The following is a 19,599-nucleotide window of genomic DNA, read 5'->3' on the forward strand; positions in this document are numbered from 1 at the left end:
TCAAACCAATAGTTATGATTTTTCATTATTGTGAAAGAAGAACTCTCTCATCCACAAAATAGGCTCTTATAGCATTGCTGGATCATTTTCCCCACACATGAGCATAAAAACTAAAAGTAAGGAATATTCAAGGGATTAATGTTTCAAGTAAAAGCCATACAGGATTTTGCCACAATCTTTCAAGAGAATCTACTCTCTGGTTCTCCCAAAGCACATTTTCCATGCCAAGAAAAATCACTTGTATTTCAAGGCAAAAACAGACAAAATATTGCCTGGAAATAGTCTGCAAACCCCAGTCGGGGGGACAGTTCCTTATAGAACAAGGACAGAAGAACAAGCCGTTAAGCCTTATTTTCAGGCTATTGGGGGACAAGTACAGAGCCTGAAGCACACAGATGACAGGAGCAGATCTGTGCTTCATAAAGATCCCTCCAGCTGCGGGGTAGAGGACAGGGAATGTGTAGGGCCCAGGAAGGCAATTAGAAATATAATCTAAGTACTCCAAAGACCAGCATTTGGAGATTATTTAGAATAATTTTCAAGTCCACTTGGAAGAATAAATGAGTGAGAATGGACGTGACGCCTTCCAAGCTCTCCATCCTCTGTCCTAGCCAAGACATCGAATTCGTTGTAAAACGACCGTCATTAAAATAGAGTGACAGCAGAGCAGAAATGGCGCAGACGGCTGATTGGAACAAAAAGTCAAGAAATACGCCTAAGTATAGATGGGAATTTAGGTCGTGACAAAGGGGCAAGTGGAATTGTTTTAAAAAGTAATGAGGCTCTGGCCATAACAATAAAATAAATTCTAGATGGAGCGAAGATTTCAAGGTACAAAATAAAAACAGGTGAAAACCAGTGCCAGGCAGTTCTCAAAAGAAGGAGAGCAAATACTCAGCAAACACAAATGGCAGTTTTTATGCAGGGGGTTGGCAGGGATGTACAAGGATAATATTCCTGGACAGTGAGGTTCTAGGAGAATCAGGGCACGTCCACTCCCTTGGTGAGAATATAAAATTGGTATGTCCTTTTCTGGAAGACAGTTTAATAATGTAAATCAAACCTTTAGAAACCTCACACCTAGGAATGCATCCTAAGGAAATAACTGGACAGCAACCTCAACACAGTATGTACGATAGAGGCAAGTGCAATATTTTGAATAGTAAACACTGAATAGTAAACACGATTGTAAATAGGGACAACGAAAATGTCCTGACAGAGACAAGGAAGTACTGTGGAGCCGTTCAACGTGAAGATGCAGAACTAGTTTAACGACATGGAAAGATATTCACGATTTATTGGTAGGTGAATAAACAAGAGTCTGGGACAGAGTAGGCAGTACAACACTATCATATGTATTTGCATTGAAAATAAAAGGGGGGGTTTACGCAGAACTATTGATGGTAGTTTTCTCCATGAGATTATAATTGATCTGTTTTCTCATGCGTTCTCTGCAATTTTATTGCCGTGACTGCTTTTATAATTGAAAAAAAGAAAAGAAAAGAAAAGTAAAACCTCTACTTCCCTTTACAAAGAAGTGTCAAGAATATAGCGGTGGTGGGGTTGATAACTCAAGAGGATGCAGAAAGAGCAAGCGCCTGCATCACATTCCAAGTCATTAACAAGCGCCTGCTGTACCGTTTCTTCTCTGGAGTCAAGGAGAAAAACAGACGCAGGAAGACTTTCTACACTGAACCGCAAGAAAAAAAAAAAAGAATACAAATCCTTGTCAGGAGGGCCAGCGGGGTGACTGACTAAATTACAATACATTTTGCACTTCGGTCGCGCAGGTAAGACAGACACTAGAACCACATTTTTTACACTCAGTCCCCGTATCATGCCTGCCAACTGATCAAATCCCGTCAAATTTTATATAGTACAATTTAGGTTAAAGAGTCATAGTCTTCCCTTGTGGAGGTCACGTTTGCATGAAATCTCATGCCACTCTATGTTTTTTCACTTAGCAAACAACAAAAAGCTGTTTGGCAGACCCCCCAACGTTGCCTATCAATCATAGCATGCCTTAATATGTAAATGTTGTCTTCATAATAATTCAAAATCAGTAACAATAGATGCCACCTTCCTTTTGTGATGTATAGCTTCCCATGTTTAGTGAAGGAACAGGCAAGGCATTCTTACTATTAGTATCATTACTCTTATTCCTGCTTATACACATAAAAGAAGTTACTATCAGAGGAGATTATATCCCCAAGGGTTTCAGAGTTCATCGGTCACAGATTCAGAATCATACACAGTTTTGTTTTCATGCTGACATATTTTTTTTTCAGCTTCTACAAATAAGAGTTTTTACATGAGAAATACTGGAGTTGAACAATTTTATCTTTGTGTAATCTACACAATATAGAATTTTAAGATTATGGAACTCATAAAGTTCAGTCTCCTCATCTTATTGAAAAGGAAACTAAAACCCAGGGAGACTGAGTGAGTGACTCTCCTCATTAGCAGAATGGGAGCCAGACCTCAAGTCGCCTACCTCGTCCGTTAGAGCGTTCATCATGCTGCACAGAGAACCTGAGCCTCTACGACCATGACAATTCATAGAGCATTTCAACATACATTTAGTTCCCACAACAACCCTGTGAGGTGTTAATATTGTTATTCTCATTTGGGAGAATTTAAGTGACTTTGTAACACTTTGAGCCATACGGCCCAAGGCTTTATAGCCAAAGGTAAGAGCTTTTCCACTCTGAAATCAAGACGGGGGTGTGTTTGCTATAAGTAACTCTTCAGTTCAAAGGGATCCAATGCTGAAAAAGTTTTGGAGCCTTAAAATTATATAACAATCTCATAAAAAGATTCACAGATTGTAAGACCATTATTTTCCAAGAAAAAGTCCTTTTGATCACAGATCTCAAAGCATCAACTTCCTATAGATAATTGAAAATTGAACTCAGAGAACAATGAAAGCTTACCACTGTTTAGTTTAGCAAGAAACTCGAGAGGGCTCTGATGCAGGTTAACCTTTGTATCATTAATATCAGGCAGCTTACAGCTTAAGTAAAAATCGTCAATGTAAGCATCTAGGGCTTTGGAGGCAGAGAAATATGGCTTTTCTTTATATTGGATGGAACCATCAACATTAAAGGAGATCCTGTTGAGGACTAAATTTGCTGGAAGAGAAGGGTTGGAAGTGCTAAATTGAAGTTTCTTAACTGACTTTGCCATGGCTTTCTCAAACTGGGCTGCAATGTCCATTCATCTTTCAAAAAACCCTAAACACAAACGAAGGTAGACAAGATTTCAGTTAAATAGGAATGGGTGATGATACAGAATCCTTGCTAATCTTTGCATCACCTGTATTTCTGTTTTACAACACAATTGCTTTTTATCCCCTTTTACGCTGTAAGTATATTGAGCTCTCAAGCCCTGCATTGATTGACAGCTTTACTGAGCATAAGCATAAGCTATACTGTAGAAACATATTAGGGAACTAAGAAGATGAACTTTGCCAGGTAAAACATAAAATACAGGTGTTGCTCTCCTTTGGTTTTATTTTTTTTTTAAATTTTATTAAAAATTGTTTTTCAACATTCATTCATTTTGGAGAGACAGAGCATGCGCGGGGGAGGGGCAGAGAGAGACTCCAAAGCAGGCTGGCTCCAGGCTCTGAGCTGTCAGAACAAAGCCCAATGCGGGGCTTGAACTCGTGAACCGTGAGCGTACAACCTGAGCCAAAGTCGGACGCCTAACTGACTGAGCCATCCTGGCGTCCCAGCTCTCCTTCGGTTTTAGTTTTACTGGATTGGATAAGTAATTCTGGAGTCTTGAGATATTTTTATTTGCTACATTAAAACAGACAAGCCTCCAGAATTATGTCATAGCTTTTATTCCCTACATCTGTCCCCACTCCATTGATAGGACAGGGGAAGCCATGTCTGAAGACAAGAAGACAGGAATAGGGGACCCTGGCACAGAAATGATGGCAAATAGAGACTAGGGAGCAAGATGAGGTGAGTGCGGAAAGGAGTAGATTTAGTGGGGGGGCCATCGGGTCCTCTGATCTTCTGGCACTCTGGCCTTGGTGCAAGAGTTCAGCAGCTGTGAGCCTCTGTATTGCCACCTTGTATCGACCACTTACTCTCCATAGCAGCTATAAAAAATAGGTGTTATCAGTAACCTCATTTTTGAGGTAGGAATATGGTGGCACATGCGGATTAAGTAGCTTGTCTGAAGGTATTGCGTAGGGAAGCACACAGCCAAGGTTGAACCCCACTGGCTGGATCTGAGCTTGAACTTAACCACTGCACTAGACCCCCGGTCCACTTTCGCATGTGTGCTGGAACTGCCAGTATGAGCTGTGATTTCTAAATGTCAGCCACCGGTAACATGCTGGAAATGTCTGCCAAGCCAGGGTGCCTGGGTTCCATGGTCTCTCATTTCTCTAAAACACTTAAAGAGTATTTACTGGTATGTGCAAGGGGAAATGCCATTTATTTGATAACAACATAAGTAATGCCAAAGAGAGAGTACTCACTTTCAGTCCTTTGAAATTCAAGTGGATATGCTGTATTTTCAGAATGTTACATTCCATGACATCATAATGCCCTAAATTACCATCTGTGGAATGTCATTTAATTTCCTCTAATGTAATGGAGTTATGCAGAGGCCTCGAAGAACCTGGAGAAAACTATGGATCATCTTCCCGCAAAAATGCACGATGGCAGACACAAACACAATGGGTTCTAAGATTCTGGAAGCCCATTCATAGTCCCCTTGCATCTGAACCATAGATTAAGACTTTTTATCTAAAGGAAGTGATAGATGTGTGAAGAAAGAAAGGGAAAGAAGGTTAACTAGGAAAGGGACAGTAAGATTCTTGCCAGGAATGGAACGAACCTGACATCACACACTCTTCAAATGAGATGAGAAAGTATTTTTTGATATTTTAAAGGCTCAGCTCAATAGGCACTTTCTTTGTAAATCACAATCACGGTCATCTTCCTCCTTCTTCTCTGAATTTGTAAGGATGAATTAGTTACTATTACAGACACTGGGCTTTAGAACTAAGGGAGAAGTAGGTTAAACTCAGTTCTACCTTTTACTAACTCTGTGTTTCTATCCTATCCTTAATACGTGATGTCCTCATTCTAAATTCTGCTTAATAATACTTTGCTCATAGAGTGGCTGTGTTTGATCTTCTGCTGCTTTGTACCAGAATGGTCACAGCAGGGGTAAATATTGAAATATTTTCAAAACAGCTGGCAAAGCCTGCTACCCTTCAGATGAACCTCCTCCAACACACACACACACACACACACACACACCTTCTTGCAACCCCAGCCCTGACCAGTGCACCCAGAAGCCCCCAGACCTTCCCATAAGTTATGGTTGATGTCCCTTCTGACTGTCCAGTGCCTAGCCAGACAGATTGCTAAGTGTCTTGAATACCATCCCTGAGAAGATACGGTATTCAGTAAGTGTCAATGTTTTTCCTTTCCCCATCCTTAGGTACTTTGCCTGTCCCTATTCATACTTATTATGGCTTGACCTACATGATAGCTGGGTGTGAGTCTTTTTCCCTCTCTAAGTTCAAACAAAATCAGGGACGGGTGGGTATCCCAAGCTTTCCAGCCCATGGCAGTTGCTCGACAAGTGTGTGTTGAATTTGTCAAAATATTCCTTTTACTGTAAAGTATTCCAGCGTGATTACTGCAGTCATGAAAATGTTCCGGAAGATCAAGTCCTTTGGGTTTACTTGTAGCTGCTGAGAAGTCACAAACTAGGCAAATAGGATAATGTATTAAATCAAGGATTTAATGAGAGAAGGGTTGAATGCAGAGAGCAAGAAGCTGATGAGGGAGTTGGTAAGATTATTATCCGTGGTGACACTGGCTTTGAGGTTCACTTATAGCAAATCTTTAGCACCAGACTGTCCTATGTGCATCTACAGTGCGAAGTCCAGTTTTAACTGGAGATTTAGTTATTTTTTTAAATTTATTTTTATTTTTTTTAATATATGAAATTTATTGTCAAATTGGTTTCCATACAACACCCAGTGCTCATCCCAAAAGGTGCCCTCCTCAGTACCCATCACCCACCCTCCCTTCCCTCCCACCCCCCATCAACCCTCAGCTTGTTCTCAGTTTTTAAGAGTCTCTTATGCTTTGGCTCTCTCCCACTCTAATCTCTTTTTTTTTTTTTTTCCTTCCCCCCCCCATGGGTTTCTGTTAAGTTTCTCAGGATCCACATAAGAGTGAAAACATATGGTATCTGTCTTTCTCTGTATGGCTCATTTCACTTAGCATCACACTCTCCTTAACTGGAGATTTAAAGGCATTTTTTTAAAATTATTTTTTAATTTTTTTTTAATGTTTATTTTTATTTTTGAGACAGAGAGAGACAGAGCATGAACGGGGGAGGGGCAGAGAGAGAGGGAGACACAGAATCAGAAGCAGGCTCCAGGTTCTGAGCCATCAGCCCAGAGCCCGACACGGGGCTGGAACTCATGGACCGCGAGATCGTGACCTGAGCTGAAGTCGGATGCTTAACCGACTGAGCCACCCAGGCGCCCCTTAAAGGCATTTTCTATGTCACCTAATTGCACGAATAACACTGTAAAGGAAACTTGCTAATCACATATTTCTAAAACAACAGAGAGGGAAAAATCAATGTGTAAGATGTGTTGATAATCTTGGTGAGTGAGCACCAGTTATAAACTTCAGCTGATTGTGGCTTCCATTTTATCATACACATGGCAATGTGCAAATTCATTCTCTTGGTTTTTCACCTATTTCTCACTCATAGAGGCTCAGCAAAGAAACGAATGAATACTCTGGTAGTTTAAAAAGGCGAGATGACCATATGCAATAACTAAGAGAGGAAAAAAGAATCAATAATTTCCTAACTATAAATCAAACAAAATGGAGATTGTCTGTATATTTTTCCCCTGGCAATTTCATGTTTGAAGTTGGTCTGGCTCCATTCTCTTTGATAGTGTTTTAAAAAATGTATTCAATCTATAAAACCTCAGAGTACATCTATCTACCAGGGGGCAACAGATTCCTGAAGCATATAGAAGATGATAAGTAGGACTAGAGAAAATCATTAGCTCTGTTTCCCTTATCACTTCAGGTTATATCAGGCTCAGTCCAAGAAGCTGAGTCCCTCAGTCCTGGGCAGGGCGAAAGGTCCAGAGATTTGCACAAAGTTCAGTTTCCCTCTTTCATTCAATTCAATCAAACACACAATTATTGACTGCCAATGTGTAAGGAACCGTGCTAAGCACCGCATAGGGATACAGGGACGGACTGGACTTGATTTCCCTCACAAGAAGCCTACAGTCCAGTAGGAAAGACAAAGGCAGCATATAAATGAGAGCAGCCCAAGAAAGGACATGCTAATGCCATCAAGCACCCCCAAGAGTGGCTGGAATACAGAGAAGAGAGAAATCGCTTCTGTTTGAAAGAATTGGGGAAAGTCTCATTTCAGACAGAATATTTAAACCAGGACTTGCAAAAGAGGTAGCATTCAGACACACAGAAATGAGGAAAACAGATATTTTAGAAGGAAGGAACAACATAATTAAAGATACTGAAATAGAAAAAACCTGTATGCATGTAGAGAGGAAGGAATATATCTAATTTTTGTGGGTGGTCAGGCAGTGAGAGAAGAGGATGGAAATACTATATTCTCTGCCATATGGCCAAAGGGATGAGAGCTTCAGGGCCAGGTATTGGGCCTATTTTACAGAAAAGGAAAATTGAGCCACAGAGAGCTTTTCGAGTGCTCTGAGGGAATAGATCTAGTGAGTAACAGATCTGAGACTTAAAGCTTCAAAGCTCATATTCTTTCCGCCACATCCGCATGTCTACCACGGGCCTATCTTCCCCCAAGAACGGCTGAGTAAAACACAGACTCTCCTGGCCACTCCTTCCTTCTGCATCATGGCGGTTAGCTCCAAATCCAATGGACAGTATCTGACCTCGCCTTTGCAGCCACCAGAAATCTGTACCCCAGCTAAAGTCCCTGAGGCACTCGTGCTTTTGAAAATCTACTTGGGTCATCTGGCCAATGGGATACCTTACTAGCCAGCATCCATGTATGCTAGCTATATCTCAGGATGCTTGAGGGAGACCGGAAGCATCGGGACAGAAATATTCCTGAATCTTACGAGCTTTGTCCAAGAAATTTAGTAAGCAAACAAAATGTGTTTTACTAGAGAGAGATTATCTTCTCTGGTGTCAGTCTGATTCTGATGAAACTTTGAGCCCTCAAAGATCAAGCTGTAAAACATGCTATGCTTCAGAATTTGAATTTTAGTAGAATGTAGTCACTGCAATGCACCTTAAGTTTTCTCAGTACAAAGCACCCAATGGAAACACTTCATACATTCCCTTAAGCACCAGACACTGTGACAAGTAATACCTTCTTTGAAGCCTAGCTTGCACATAGGGTCACTATTATTAACTATTCAGATTCTAAACCGCAGGCTGATCTTAATTACTGAGAAAGGATTGGAGAAGACACCAGCGTTTGCAACACACGGGACCTTACAGATCAAGAATACTCTCTTCGAGGGTTGTCTGCTAGTAATCTGGTAGATGGTAACCGATGAGTGAAACCATAAACTGGTGCTCCTCATGTGTTTTGTAGTTTGGGGTATGTAATATTTCAGACTAACAGCTTATTGAGGGTTTGTGTCACATTCTTTTACAAACCCACCTGGTAACCCCTATATACACAAGGAACCACGCTCACCAGTTTCACATCAAGCAGCACAACTTTGGGCAAACAATTTAACTTCTCTGTCCCCAAACGTCCTCATCTCTAAAATGGTAATAACCAGTTGCCAGCCCTGATATAATGATTAAAGGGGATACTATGGGTAACACTTAAAAAAATGCCTAATACACATGGAAGTTGCTCATTAAACAGTCTGCTGTTGGTATCATTGTGATTGCCTAGTGTGTGTTAGTATAGATCACCTAAGTGTGATAGGTCCTCCTGCCAGAACATCCATTTCCCATTGGTATGCCTGTAATTTTGTGATTTTAGGGGACTGTACCCTGCCCAGTCAAGCAGTCGTGTAGCAGCTTTAGAATAATAAGCTCCAAAATGAGAAACCTAGAATTTCATTCATTGTAACCATTAATCTCCTTACATTCACATCCCATAGATGAAAGGATTATCCCAAAGCAGGATCGATACTTGATTCATTCCACATCCTAGAATCTTCTGTAGAGCCTAGGAAGCCTGAGGCTGGAGGAGAGGCATCAGCAAAATTTAAATTATTTCCTAAATCTTAAGCTTTAAGAGTTATTACGTTCCGCTCTAGGGATTGCTTTTCTCCCTCTGTCACTTAGTGGTTCGCAACCCCCCCCCCCGCAAAAAAAAACCCATTTTCAATTTCTCTTTATTTCCAAATCAGAATAGTCACGATTATTGTTCTCTTAATGTGGATGTGAGAGCTTCTGCAAAAATAGCTGCCAAAAAGACTTTAAAAGATTTTATTCACTTTAATACACCATGACTAATTGGGGGAAAACAGCAAACAACCACATTATGATTGTGTCTGTAGGCCTGTAACCATTCACCGGCACACTGGCAACACATTGAGTGAAATGTTACTATATTGGGTAATGAGGAAAAAATTCCTTTGCTTGCTGGAAATCTCTATGGACGTAACTGTAAGGAGGAGCAAAGGGGAGTTTCTACTCATGCTTTCTCTGCTAAATAATATCATCCATCGCCTCTGAATACATTGTTGTTATTAAGGAAAAAAATACTAGAATCAGGAAGGGAGCCCTATGCCGCACTCCGTATTTTAAGGGTTTTCTCAGCCGTGGCGGTGGCACCTGGAAATTAGGAAGGGGGGGTTCTGGGCCGTATGTTTCCAGTGAAGAGAAGTGTTCCACCTTTTGGGAAAAATGGAAGACATTTCTTAACACAAAATCAAAGGAGGTGAAACAAATTGTTATTAAAATACTCCTAGACGCAAGCCCTATAGAGAAAAACGAGGAAATGTCGGGGATGCCTTTGACTGCACGGAGATTCTAATGTATGGTAGAGAGAAACGTGAGTTTGAGATTCCGCAGGTGGCACTGGACACAGGGTGCTGGGCAAAGTATGTCGCCGGCAAGCTGATGTGTCCCTCTCTCCCCACGGGCTTCTGCCCTGTGTGGCCTGATGTGACTAATGAGACGTCTAGCCTTTCCCCTTAGAATCTGGTGAGAGATTTCCACTTCAGAGGCTCTTACCTGGAACATTCTTTAGGGCCTAGGTCTGCCTCACAAATGGGAGAAAGGCGTAGATGAGGGTTATAAAACAGGCCACACGCTTTTCGTCTCTAGTTTGTTTGATCTGTGAAGTAGAAATGCCAGTTGCTTTACTTGAAAGATTCCAGAGGCAAAGAAGAGTATTTAAAAAAAAAAAAAAAAACAAAAAAACAAAACCTGGCGTGTTTTCATTTGGTTGTTCTTGGGTAATTTTTTGTGCTCACAATTATATTGTGCCCGATGAGTTGTAGCTAGTACCTGTGTGATGGCTTTGCTGCTCTTGGAACGAGCTGGGTCCCTGGATTCCTTGACAGTGATTCTAGATCACAGGTTCTGTTTGCACATATAATTTTCACAGAGTTTCCCAATTGAAAAGGGAATTAAAAGCCCCACAAATCTCCTTCCCCAAAGTATTGGCATAATGAATCCAACCACTACCCTATTATAATTTTCCAAGCATCTGTGTGGCCAAACAGCAAGCTACTAAACTTTACAAACTTTAGGTACCCCTATAAGCTGAACAGCTAATGTTTTCACAGAGGATTTAACAATTTTGTACTGGCCCGCCTATCTCCTAAAAGTATCACCTAGAGTGAATACTAATTCAGGAAACAGAATCAGTGAGCAATCTATCATCTCTGGATTAGCAGTTCCTCCATTTATTAATCTGATGTAGTAGAAACTTAATCCTTTTCTGCAGTTCCTTCCACACCTTGGCATGTCAGCATTTATGTCACGGAGAGTGTATCGAACCCAGGAAGTTATTGACCCATGCTTGACCTAAAGGAAGAAACTATTTGCTATAAGAATGTGGCAGATTTGGGGCGCCTGTGCGGTTCAGTGGGTTAAGTGACCGACTCCTGATTTCGGCTCAGGTCATGAACTCACGGTTTGTGAAGTTGAGTCTCACGTTGGGCTCCATGCTGACAGCATGGGATTCTCTCTTCCTCTCTCTCTGCTCCTACCCTGTTTGTTTTCTCCCTCCTTCTCTCTCTCTCTCTCACTCTCAAAATAAATTAAAAAATAAACATTAAAAAAAAAGAATGTGGCAGATTTATCGTAAGCCCTTTCCAAGAGGATTGTTTCTCCCGCTCATACCCGACACATGGCAATGAAAATTTAAAGCAAAGCTAAGGGAGCACAGCCACACTTAGACAAGTATCTCTTTGAATGAAACTTTGAACTGAAATGTACACCACTGGGTAGATGTAGGGGTGGCCCACTGAGTTCAGGAGTGGACCCAGACTGTACACACAGAATCAGAGAGAATGGAGAGTAAAAGTCCATGGATGTAGGATGCCTACGGATGTAGGATCATCACCTGCAACAGCGAGCTGGGGCAGGCATCCCTGCCAGTGAGCAGAGGCTGAAAATGCTTCGACCACTGCCCAGGACTGTGATCACTAGTTGGCTGGGGAGGAGGGAAGGAGCATAGCTACCAAACCTCGGCTCTAGATTTAAACTCTCTCAAACACGGGAAAAGAATCCCTAACAGTCCCATAAAAACCAGCTTCTCAATGGTTGGGCCCAGGAGGACAAAAAAAGACAACTACAAGAAGTTGGGACAAGGAGAGGCGACCTTGAGGAAAGGGGAAAAAAAATCAACAAGCAAAACAAGCAAAACAACAATAACCAAAGGAAAACTTCCACCTGAGATGAACTTGCAAACAAGAAGCGTAATATCATACCACAGTGAAAACAATCCACGCCAAAAATACGATAAGGACAAAGACATAGGTCCAATCCTACAGAAGAGGTGGAATTTGAATCGGACTTGTGGGAAGACATTCTGGGAAAGTAGAAAGGGAAGGGGCATTTCGTGAGGAAGAACCACATAGGCGAAATCATGGAAGTGATTCAATGTGGAATGGTCCTGGCTTTCTAGGAGTTATTGGAGGGTTGATGAGAGAGGTTGGAAATTGTGGGAAAGGGAGACATGCTTTATATGTTGAGATGGGGCCAAACTATGGTGACGCCCTAGGGCCAGGAAGAGAAGTTAATGTGACTTGTGAACAATGGGAGCAGGGGAAGATGTGATGAAAGAGGTAGCAACATTGTGCAGGAAGGAATAGAGAGGGAATGGGGTAGTGGCCAGACCTTTCAGGAGGTGTTGAGGGTAGTTAAGATGTTACAGAATGATGTTTGTGCCATAATGATTCAAGAAAAATGGAAAGAGATGGTTTAAGGTAGATTCCATAAGTAACAGATTGGGTTAGCCACTGGGGATAAACAAGAGGGAAAATTTAAATATCTCAAGTCTGGGAGGCTGGTGCCACTAAAGCAACGGTGAAAATGAGAAAAGGCATTCCCTCGGGAATGAAGAAAAAAAAAATCTAATTTAGTGATGCTGGTATTTCACATTCTTATTTTATTTTTAAGCATTCTCATTTTATTTTACTATAAGCAGGAAGATGAAGAAAACATGGGATGCCTTACTACCCATCATCAAGATTTAACAAATGTTTACATTTTAGCAAAATTGCATCAGATATTTTTAAAGAAATAAAGTGTTCCAGATGCAACTCCAGACCAACATCTCTATCTCATTTCCCTCTTTCTTCCCCCAGAGGCAACCACTATCCTCAACTGGGTGTTGTTATCCTTCAGCTGTGGAGGTTTTTATACTTTTCCTTTAATTGGATGCTCCTATAATATATACTACTATTTTCTGTGCCTTACCAATTCACATAAAATCCTTCGGCATATTTCTTGCCATCTTTTTATTTCTTCTTTTCTCTCACTATTATGCTTTGAACACGTACTGATGTTGATACAGGTAGACCTAGTTTATTGATATATCATATTTGAAGGAGGTTAGATATACTGAAGGTCAGGCGAGAGATTAAAAATAGAGGTGCTGATTTGAAGCCTATAAACATACAGAGAATAACTGAACTGTGAGCACAGCTTTATTTTCCAGGAAGGACAAGGCATCCCCTAGACCCTGAGGTCTTGAGTGCAATGACCCTGTGTTACTTATCTTTGAAAGTCCCATAGCACCAATCATGATGCGATACTCCATGAACGTTGGCTAAATGAATGAATGGAGCTTTCTTCCCCCCTGCCCTTTTCTTGCTGTAAAGTCTGCAATGCACGGCTTGGAAAAAGGAAACCACAGGTGAATTTAAACTATAAGTGAACTTTATTAACTAGCACGGTATTTTTTTTCATAGAACCAACATTTTTAGATTGTGAGATTTCCCAATTAAAAAAAAACAACACAAAACAGATACCTTGCTCTTATTGCAACATCTAAGTACCTGGCTTGTACTTCTTGTACTGGCTTGCACAATGCCTGGCTTGTACTTCTTCCTGGCAACAATCGAGGTGAGTGGCTGCAGTAACCTTTAAATGGGCCGTATGCTTCCAGCATGATACCAACACCTCCCCCTGCAGTTCTGACCCCCAGGCCAATTGTCAGTTACGACGGATTATTGCTTGCACGGTTGTTTTTCATACGGTAGGAAATATTTCAGTGTATTCTAGCCTCTGAGAAAGAGGGGAAAAAACAGAGAGGGACTGACAGGGCCCAGTGCTTCACACAAAGTTGGAGAGAACACATTTCTTTGCAAAAGTGAAGACTACATATCCTTAGATGTTCAACACACAATGGTGCACACAAACAGCGTCTCCTGGTCAGGCAGTCTAGGTCACGGGGAACGGCACGTATTTATTTATTACATAAATATTAAATACGTCGATTCTATTGACATTTTGGTGAGCAATCCAACCCTCCCTCCTCAGATACTTTTAGAATATAATATTTTTTACATGAACTATAAAGAAAGGAGCTTCAGCTTTTCAGTATTTATTTTCACACAGTGTTCATCCCAATAGAAAACCCTCCCTAATAACCTGGAAACCTTCTCCTTCCTCCTCCTCCTCCTCCTCCTCTTCTTCTTCTTCTTCTTTTTATGTTGTGTTTATTTTTGAGACAAAGAGCACAAGCAGGGGAGGGGCAGAGAGAGACAGAGGACCTGAAACGGGCTCTGCACTGACAGCAGAGAGCCTGACATGGGGCTCCTACAACTCACAAACCATGAGATCAGGACCTGAATGGAAGTCAGTCCACCCTCTTAATTTCCATTAAAAAATTAAAAGAGGGTTCCAGGAAACCCTCTTAATTTCCATTTTCTCTGTTAGACTGCCCAACAGGAGCAGTCATGACTCTAACAGAGCTTGTTATCAGCACATATGTTAATTCTAAAAACTGAAATTTGTATGATTTTGATTTAAATAAGAAAATATGGGAGTGGTTCATTTTTTTTAAATCTTTTTTCTTTTTTTTAACGTTTATTTATTTTTGAGACAGAGGGAGACAGAGCATGAACGGGGAAGGGTCAGAGAGAGGGAGTCACAGAATCTGAAACAGGCTCCAGGCTCTGAGCTGTCAGCACAGAGCCCGACGCGGGGCTCGAACTCACGGACCGCGAGATCATGACCTGAGCCGAAGTCGGATGCTTAACCGACTGAGCCACCCAGGCGCCCTGGGAGTGGTTCATTTTAACGCTAGCTATGGCAGACTCCCCTCATCACATTGCCATCTTTAATGATGTGAGACGACTCTCTAATAACAATTTCTCAGTCAAAGGCAGCATAGGGTGTGATCCCCAGGAAAAGTCACTCTCGGACTTCAGGAGGACTCCCAGAGAAGCAGAACACTTCTGTCCTTGGGAGTCACCTTGGTACCCAATCCTCAAAGCTGGACAGAGTACAGCATTAGAAAAGGTGGTGGGGACCAGGAGGCATAAGGTGCTAAGTGGGGAGTCCTTGTGGCTGAAAATGATACTTTATTTGAGCTTTACTCCAATCTTCTGCTCAAATGAATTAAGTCCTTTCAGGTCCCTTTACATCAATAGATGGTTATTCTTATTAAGGAAAAATGGTCTTTGATTAGAGAGTAATTTTTTTCCAAGCTTAGAAGTGGAGGAGAAGCAGATTCTAAAAGCTGTACATCCCTCATCCCATGTTTATATGGGTTTATTTCCAGCCTTAACAGTTTCTTTCACTGCATTTTAAAGATATCTTGCCGTATTTCACATGTGCCAAACTGCCATGAAAATTAGTAAAATCTTGGGGCACCTGGGTGGCTCAGTCAGGTAAGTGCCCGACTTCGGGTCATGATCTCAGGGTTCGAGAGTTTTAGCCCTGTTTCGGGCTCTCTGCTGTCAGTATAGAACCTGCTTCAGATCCTCTGTCTCCCTCTCTCTGTCCCCACCCCTCTCATTCTCTCTCAAAAGTCAATAAACATTTCAAAATAAACTAATAAAATCTTCATACTTGGATAAAACAGCAGATAGCCACATCATTGAGAAACCAGGGGGAACTCTGTTTTCAGTGATTGTAAGGTTTACTCTTAAATATTTTTAAAAAGGCACTTGTTTTTGGGATTCAACTTAAATTTTGGTTCTTACAGAAACAAAAGATACCTTCAATTTTATAAGTGAATAGTTTTCCGTCTTCTCTCACCCTAGTAAGGGGATTCCTTCCCACTAAACTCCTAGGATGGCAAATTCTTGATTTTAAAAGGTACTTACTGATGAAATGAATGGTACATAATTATTTCAATAGTTAATGTATATGATGAGGAATTTTTGATTGGCATATTAATACAGAAACCCCCCCAGAAAGGTAGACACAAAAGATATTAAGAAGAACAATGGAAACAATGCACATGCATTGTTGACACTATCAATTAGCAAATTGCTTTGAGAACTTAATGCAGCCAGGGTGCCTGGGTGGCTTGGTCGGTTGAGCATCCGACTTCGGCTCAGGCCATGATCTCACGATTTGTGAGATCCAAGCCTCACATTGGGCTTGCTGCTGTCAGCCTGGAGCCCACTTGGATCTTTGTCCCCCTCTCTGTCTGCCCCTATCCCACCGCACTCCCTCCCCTGAAAATAAACTCTATGTTGACAGTGGATCTGGACGAAGGCTCTCTTTGCAGCTAGAAATGGCCCTTATAGGGGCATTTGGGTGGCTCAGTTGGTTAAGCCTCCAACTCTTGGTTTTGGTTCAAGTCATGATTTCACAGTTTGTGAGTTCGAGCCCCATATCAGGCTCTGCACTGGCAGCATGGAGCCTGCTTGGGATTCTCTCTCCCTCTCTCTGCCCCTCCCCACTTGTGCTCTTTTTCTGTCTCTCTCTCCCTCTTTCTCTCTCTAAAAAAAAAAAAAAAAAAAAGTAAGAAAAAGGAAACGGTCCTTGTATATGTGAAGAAATGCCCAGTAAGTATGGTACTAAATAAACGTGTAGTCTTGTATTCTTGTAATCTATGCCTCTGTGGAGTATTTTGGAGGTGTGACTACATATGCATATGATAAATAATTAACTTAAAATCCCTCATGTAAAAAAGAGCTCTTGAACTCTGTGCTTTGCTTACTGTGCTTTAACAATATTGTTCCCTTGATGAGACATATACACCAAGGTCATTCCAACTTAGGGGCTTTTGCATTTGCTGTTCCCTCTATGTAGAACGCTCTTCCCCTGGATAGATATTCCCATGGCTTTCAGTTCTTGGCTTTCAAATATAATGTCATCAGACAGGCCATCCCTGACAATCCTACCTCAAATAGGGCCTTTTCCTTCACTCTCTAACCCCACATCCTCCTCTAACTTTCAGCATAACACTAAGAGTATGCATTTATTTGTGCATTTGTTTATTGTCTGACTCTACCATGAGAAGTTAAGCTCCACTGATGCAAGGACAACACTTGTGATGTTCACTGCTGTGTAAACTCCCACCAACCAGAACTTTATCTCACATTTAGCAGATGCTCAATAAATACTTGTGAATGAACGAATGAAGCTGCCATTGTACATTACTTTTTAAAAATTTTATTTATTTTGAGGGAGGGAGAGAGAGAGAGAGAGAGAGAGAGAGGTGGGACAGAGAAGGAGAGGGAGAGAGAGAATCCCAAGTAGGCTCTGCACTGTCAGCACGGAGCCAGATGGGGAACTTGAACCCACGAACCATCAGATCATGACCTGGGCCAAAATCAAGAGTCAGACGCTTAACCGACTGAGTCACCCAGGCACCCCAACATTTTAAAAACAACTTTGCTTTATGTCCTTCAAAACAAAACATTTTAAAAGCTACATTTCCCCATGTGTGTAATACAGTGTCACACAATCCTTGAGGATGTGAATATTAATGTACTATTTTCATTTTATAAGCTACTAAAAAAGAACACATGTACCAGTCTCTGTATAGATTCTAATTTGATATAAACTATATACGTACACTAAATTCAATCTAAGAAAACAATTATTTCTCTTTTCAAATGGTTGTTCATTCTGACAGTGTATCCAGTATGTGCTCTAAACATGGATATTTAAAAGATATATTCCTTGAAGGACCCAGCTTTGTTCCATGTACTCACTAGAGGCTCAATAACTGTTAACTCTTGGTGAATTGTTGCCATGCAATTCTCCTGTAAAATCTCTCTAGTGGAAAAGAAAACAAAGCTCTACCTTGCTTTTAGCCCAGAAAAATGGTCTTCCCTAGTATAAACTCCCCAAATATATCTCAAGTTAACACACAAGTTCTACACATAAAATAAACAAAGGATTGTTTTTCTACTAAAATGATTCTGTTTGCTGTAAAAGTAAATCAATGTTCATGCTGCTCCAGCAGGGGGGTGGGGAGGGAATAAATTATCCGATGTTTTTTTATGATTGCCATGCTGGTGCCTAAGCTGCATAGGATTCAGTAGCCTCAGCCCTGGTGAACTGTTGGCCGTCTTTGAGGCTAAGGAGTCAATACTGTGTCCTCATTAGAATTATCCTCATATATCTTCAACCCTTAATTCTACTAAAATGATCTCTAGCCTTCATACCCTAAAATGAGATCAATACCATAACATACCTCACCACCTCTTATAATGATGTGCCTACATATTCAAAATAATGGCAACATCCTAGTCTTAGAATATTTATCAAATTCTTCCTCAGTCACAGATAAACATTTAATGCTGTCTGAGGCAAGAAAGAAAAAAAATTAAATCTATGAATTATCTTTATTGATATTTTAAAAGTCTGATGGTCTACTGACTGAGCTATCCAGGCTTTTTCTCATTGATTAAAAAAAAATTTTTTTTAACGTTTATTTATTTTTGAGAGAGAGAAGGAGAGACAGAGCGTGAACGGAAGGCGGGGGGGGGGGGGGAGCTGAAAGAGAGGGAGACGCAGATTCAGAAGCAGGCTCCAGGCTCCGAGCTGTCAGCACAGAGCCCGACATGGGGCTCGAACTCACAAACCGCGAGATCACGACCTGAGCCGAAGTTGGATGCTCAACCGACTGAGCCACCCAGGCGCCCTCACTGGTATTTTAAATCTAGAACTTATTCCTTGCTAACAACTAGTACCAACTGCTGATTATTAATCCAGGGTCTATTAGTAAAAATTACAATTATAACCCTTCAGATGTTTATATTTTATAAGAACATTAACACTATACAATATTTATATAAAATTTTACAAAGCTCTTTCACATACATTTCTCAAGCCATTTTCAGCCCACTATTTCATATGGTAACACGTTCTAACACATTTCTGTTTTCAGGAAGATGTGTGAATAGAGCTGTTATTAATTCATTATAAATTCAATTTTATTTATTTATATATTTACATTTATTGATTGCTTGATATCTTGTAGGCATTTGGCTAGGTGCTGGGGTTACTGAGAGGAGCAAGGTATGGGCCATGCCCTTTATAGTAATGGCTGTTTAGGTACAGAGAAAGTAAATGTATTTTTTTCAGAGTGTCCAATATATTTGTGTGTACATGTTTTGTGTGTACGTATGTGTATCCATCAATATGCAAAATTATATACACATGTATTATATGTACTATATATGTATTATATGCATATATATATGTATATATGTATATATTATAGATTATACATATGTACCTCATCTGATCTCCCTACATAAGTCACTAGTTATACTCTGAACATACATAAATATTGAAGTTGAAATGGATGCTATAACTTTTAGGAAAATAAAAGTTTAATATGCAGATCTGTAGAAACATAGAAATATGTTCAAGTTTATAGCTGTGATGAAAAATTCATGACTTACAGAAATTGAGTAATATTTGGGGGAAAAGTGGCCTCTATATGGTAATCTGAAAGCTGAATTGTCCTTAAGAGTAGGAAGCAAACTATGTAGCTGATTTGAACTTCCTGTACCCAGTATCAGCTGGCCAGAGTTTAAAGATCTGCCTCTGGAGATACGAATCTTGAGGAGATTTTACTCATTTGAAATTCCCAGTGTAAAAGGTCAAGTCCTGGAACAGTGAAACAATTAAAGTCCCTAGGAACTGATTTCTCAAAGCAGAAACTACTTCTCTCAAAAACAAC

At 40.7% G+C, this 19,599-nt stretch overlaps 1 protein-coding gene across 10 annotated transcripts in view; it reads right to left on the reverse strand.

Annotated features, from left to right (window-relative positions):
* Positions 1 to 19,599, reverse strand: part of GRIP1 (glutamate receptor interacting protein 1) — a 682,693-nt gene that overhangs the window by 234,229 nt on the left and 428,865 nt on the right. For 4 of the 10 annotated variants that reach the window (XM_042992698.1, XM_042992697.1, XM_042992696.1 and 1 more), the window contains exons 1-2: positions 4,496 to 4,513; positions 2,934 to 3,233 (exon numbers count right to left, since the gene is read on the reverse strand). The exons of 3 other annotated variants lie outside the window; for them this stretch is intronic. In XM_042992698.1, coding sequence (XP_042848632.1) covers positions 2,934 to 3,216 — 283 coding nt within the window. In that variant the 5' untranslated portion in view covers positions 3,217 to 3,233; positions 4,496 to 4,513. Of the gene's footprint in view, positions 1 to 2,933; positions 3,234 to 4,495; positions 4,528 to 19,599 lie in introns of those variants that run through there. 3 more of the 10 variants (XM_042992705.1, XM_042992704.1, XM_042992701.1) reach the window with 2 other exon arrangements.

The sequence above is a fragment of the Panthera tigris genome, chromosome B4 (genome assembly GCF_018350195.1).
Source record: "Panthera tigris isolate Pti1 chromosome B4, P.tigris_Pti1_mat1.1, whole genome shotgun sequence".
NCBI lineage: Eukaryota > Metazoa > Chordata > Mammalia > Carnivora > Felidae > Panthera > Panthera tigris.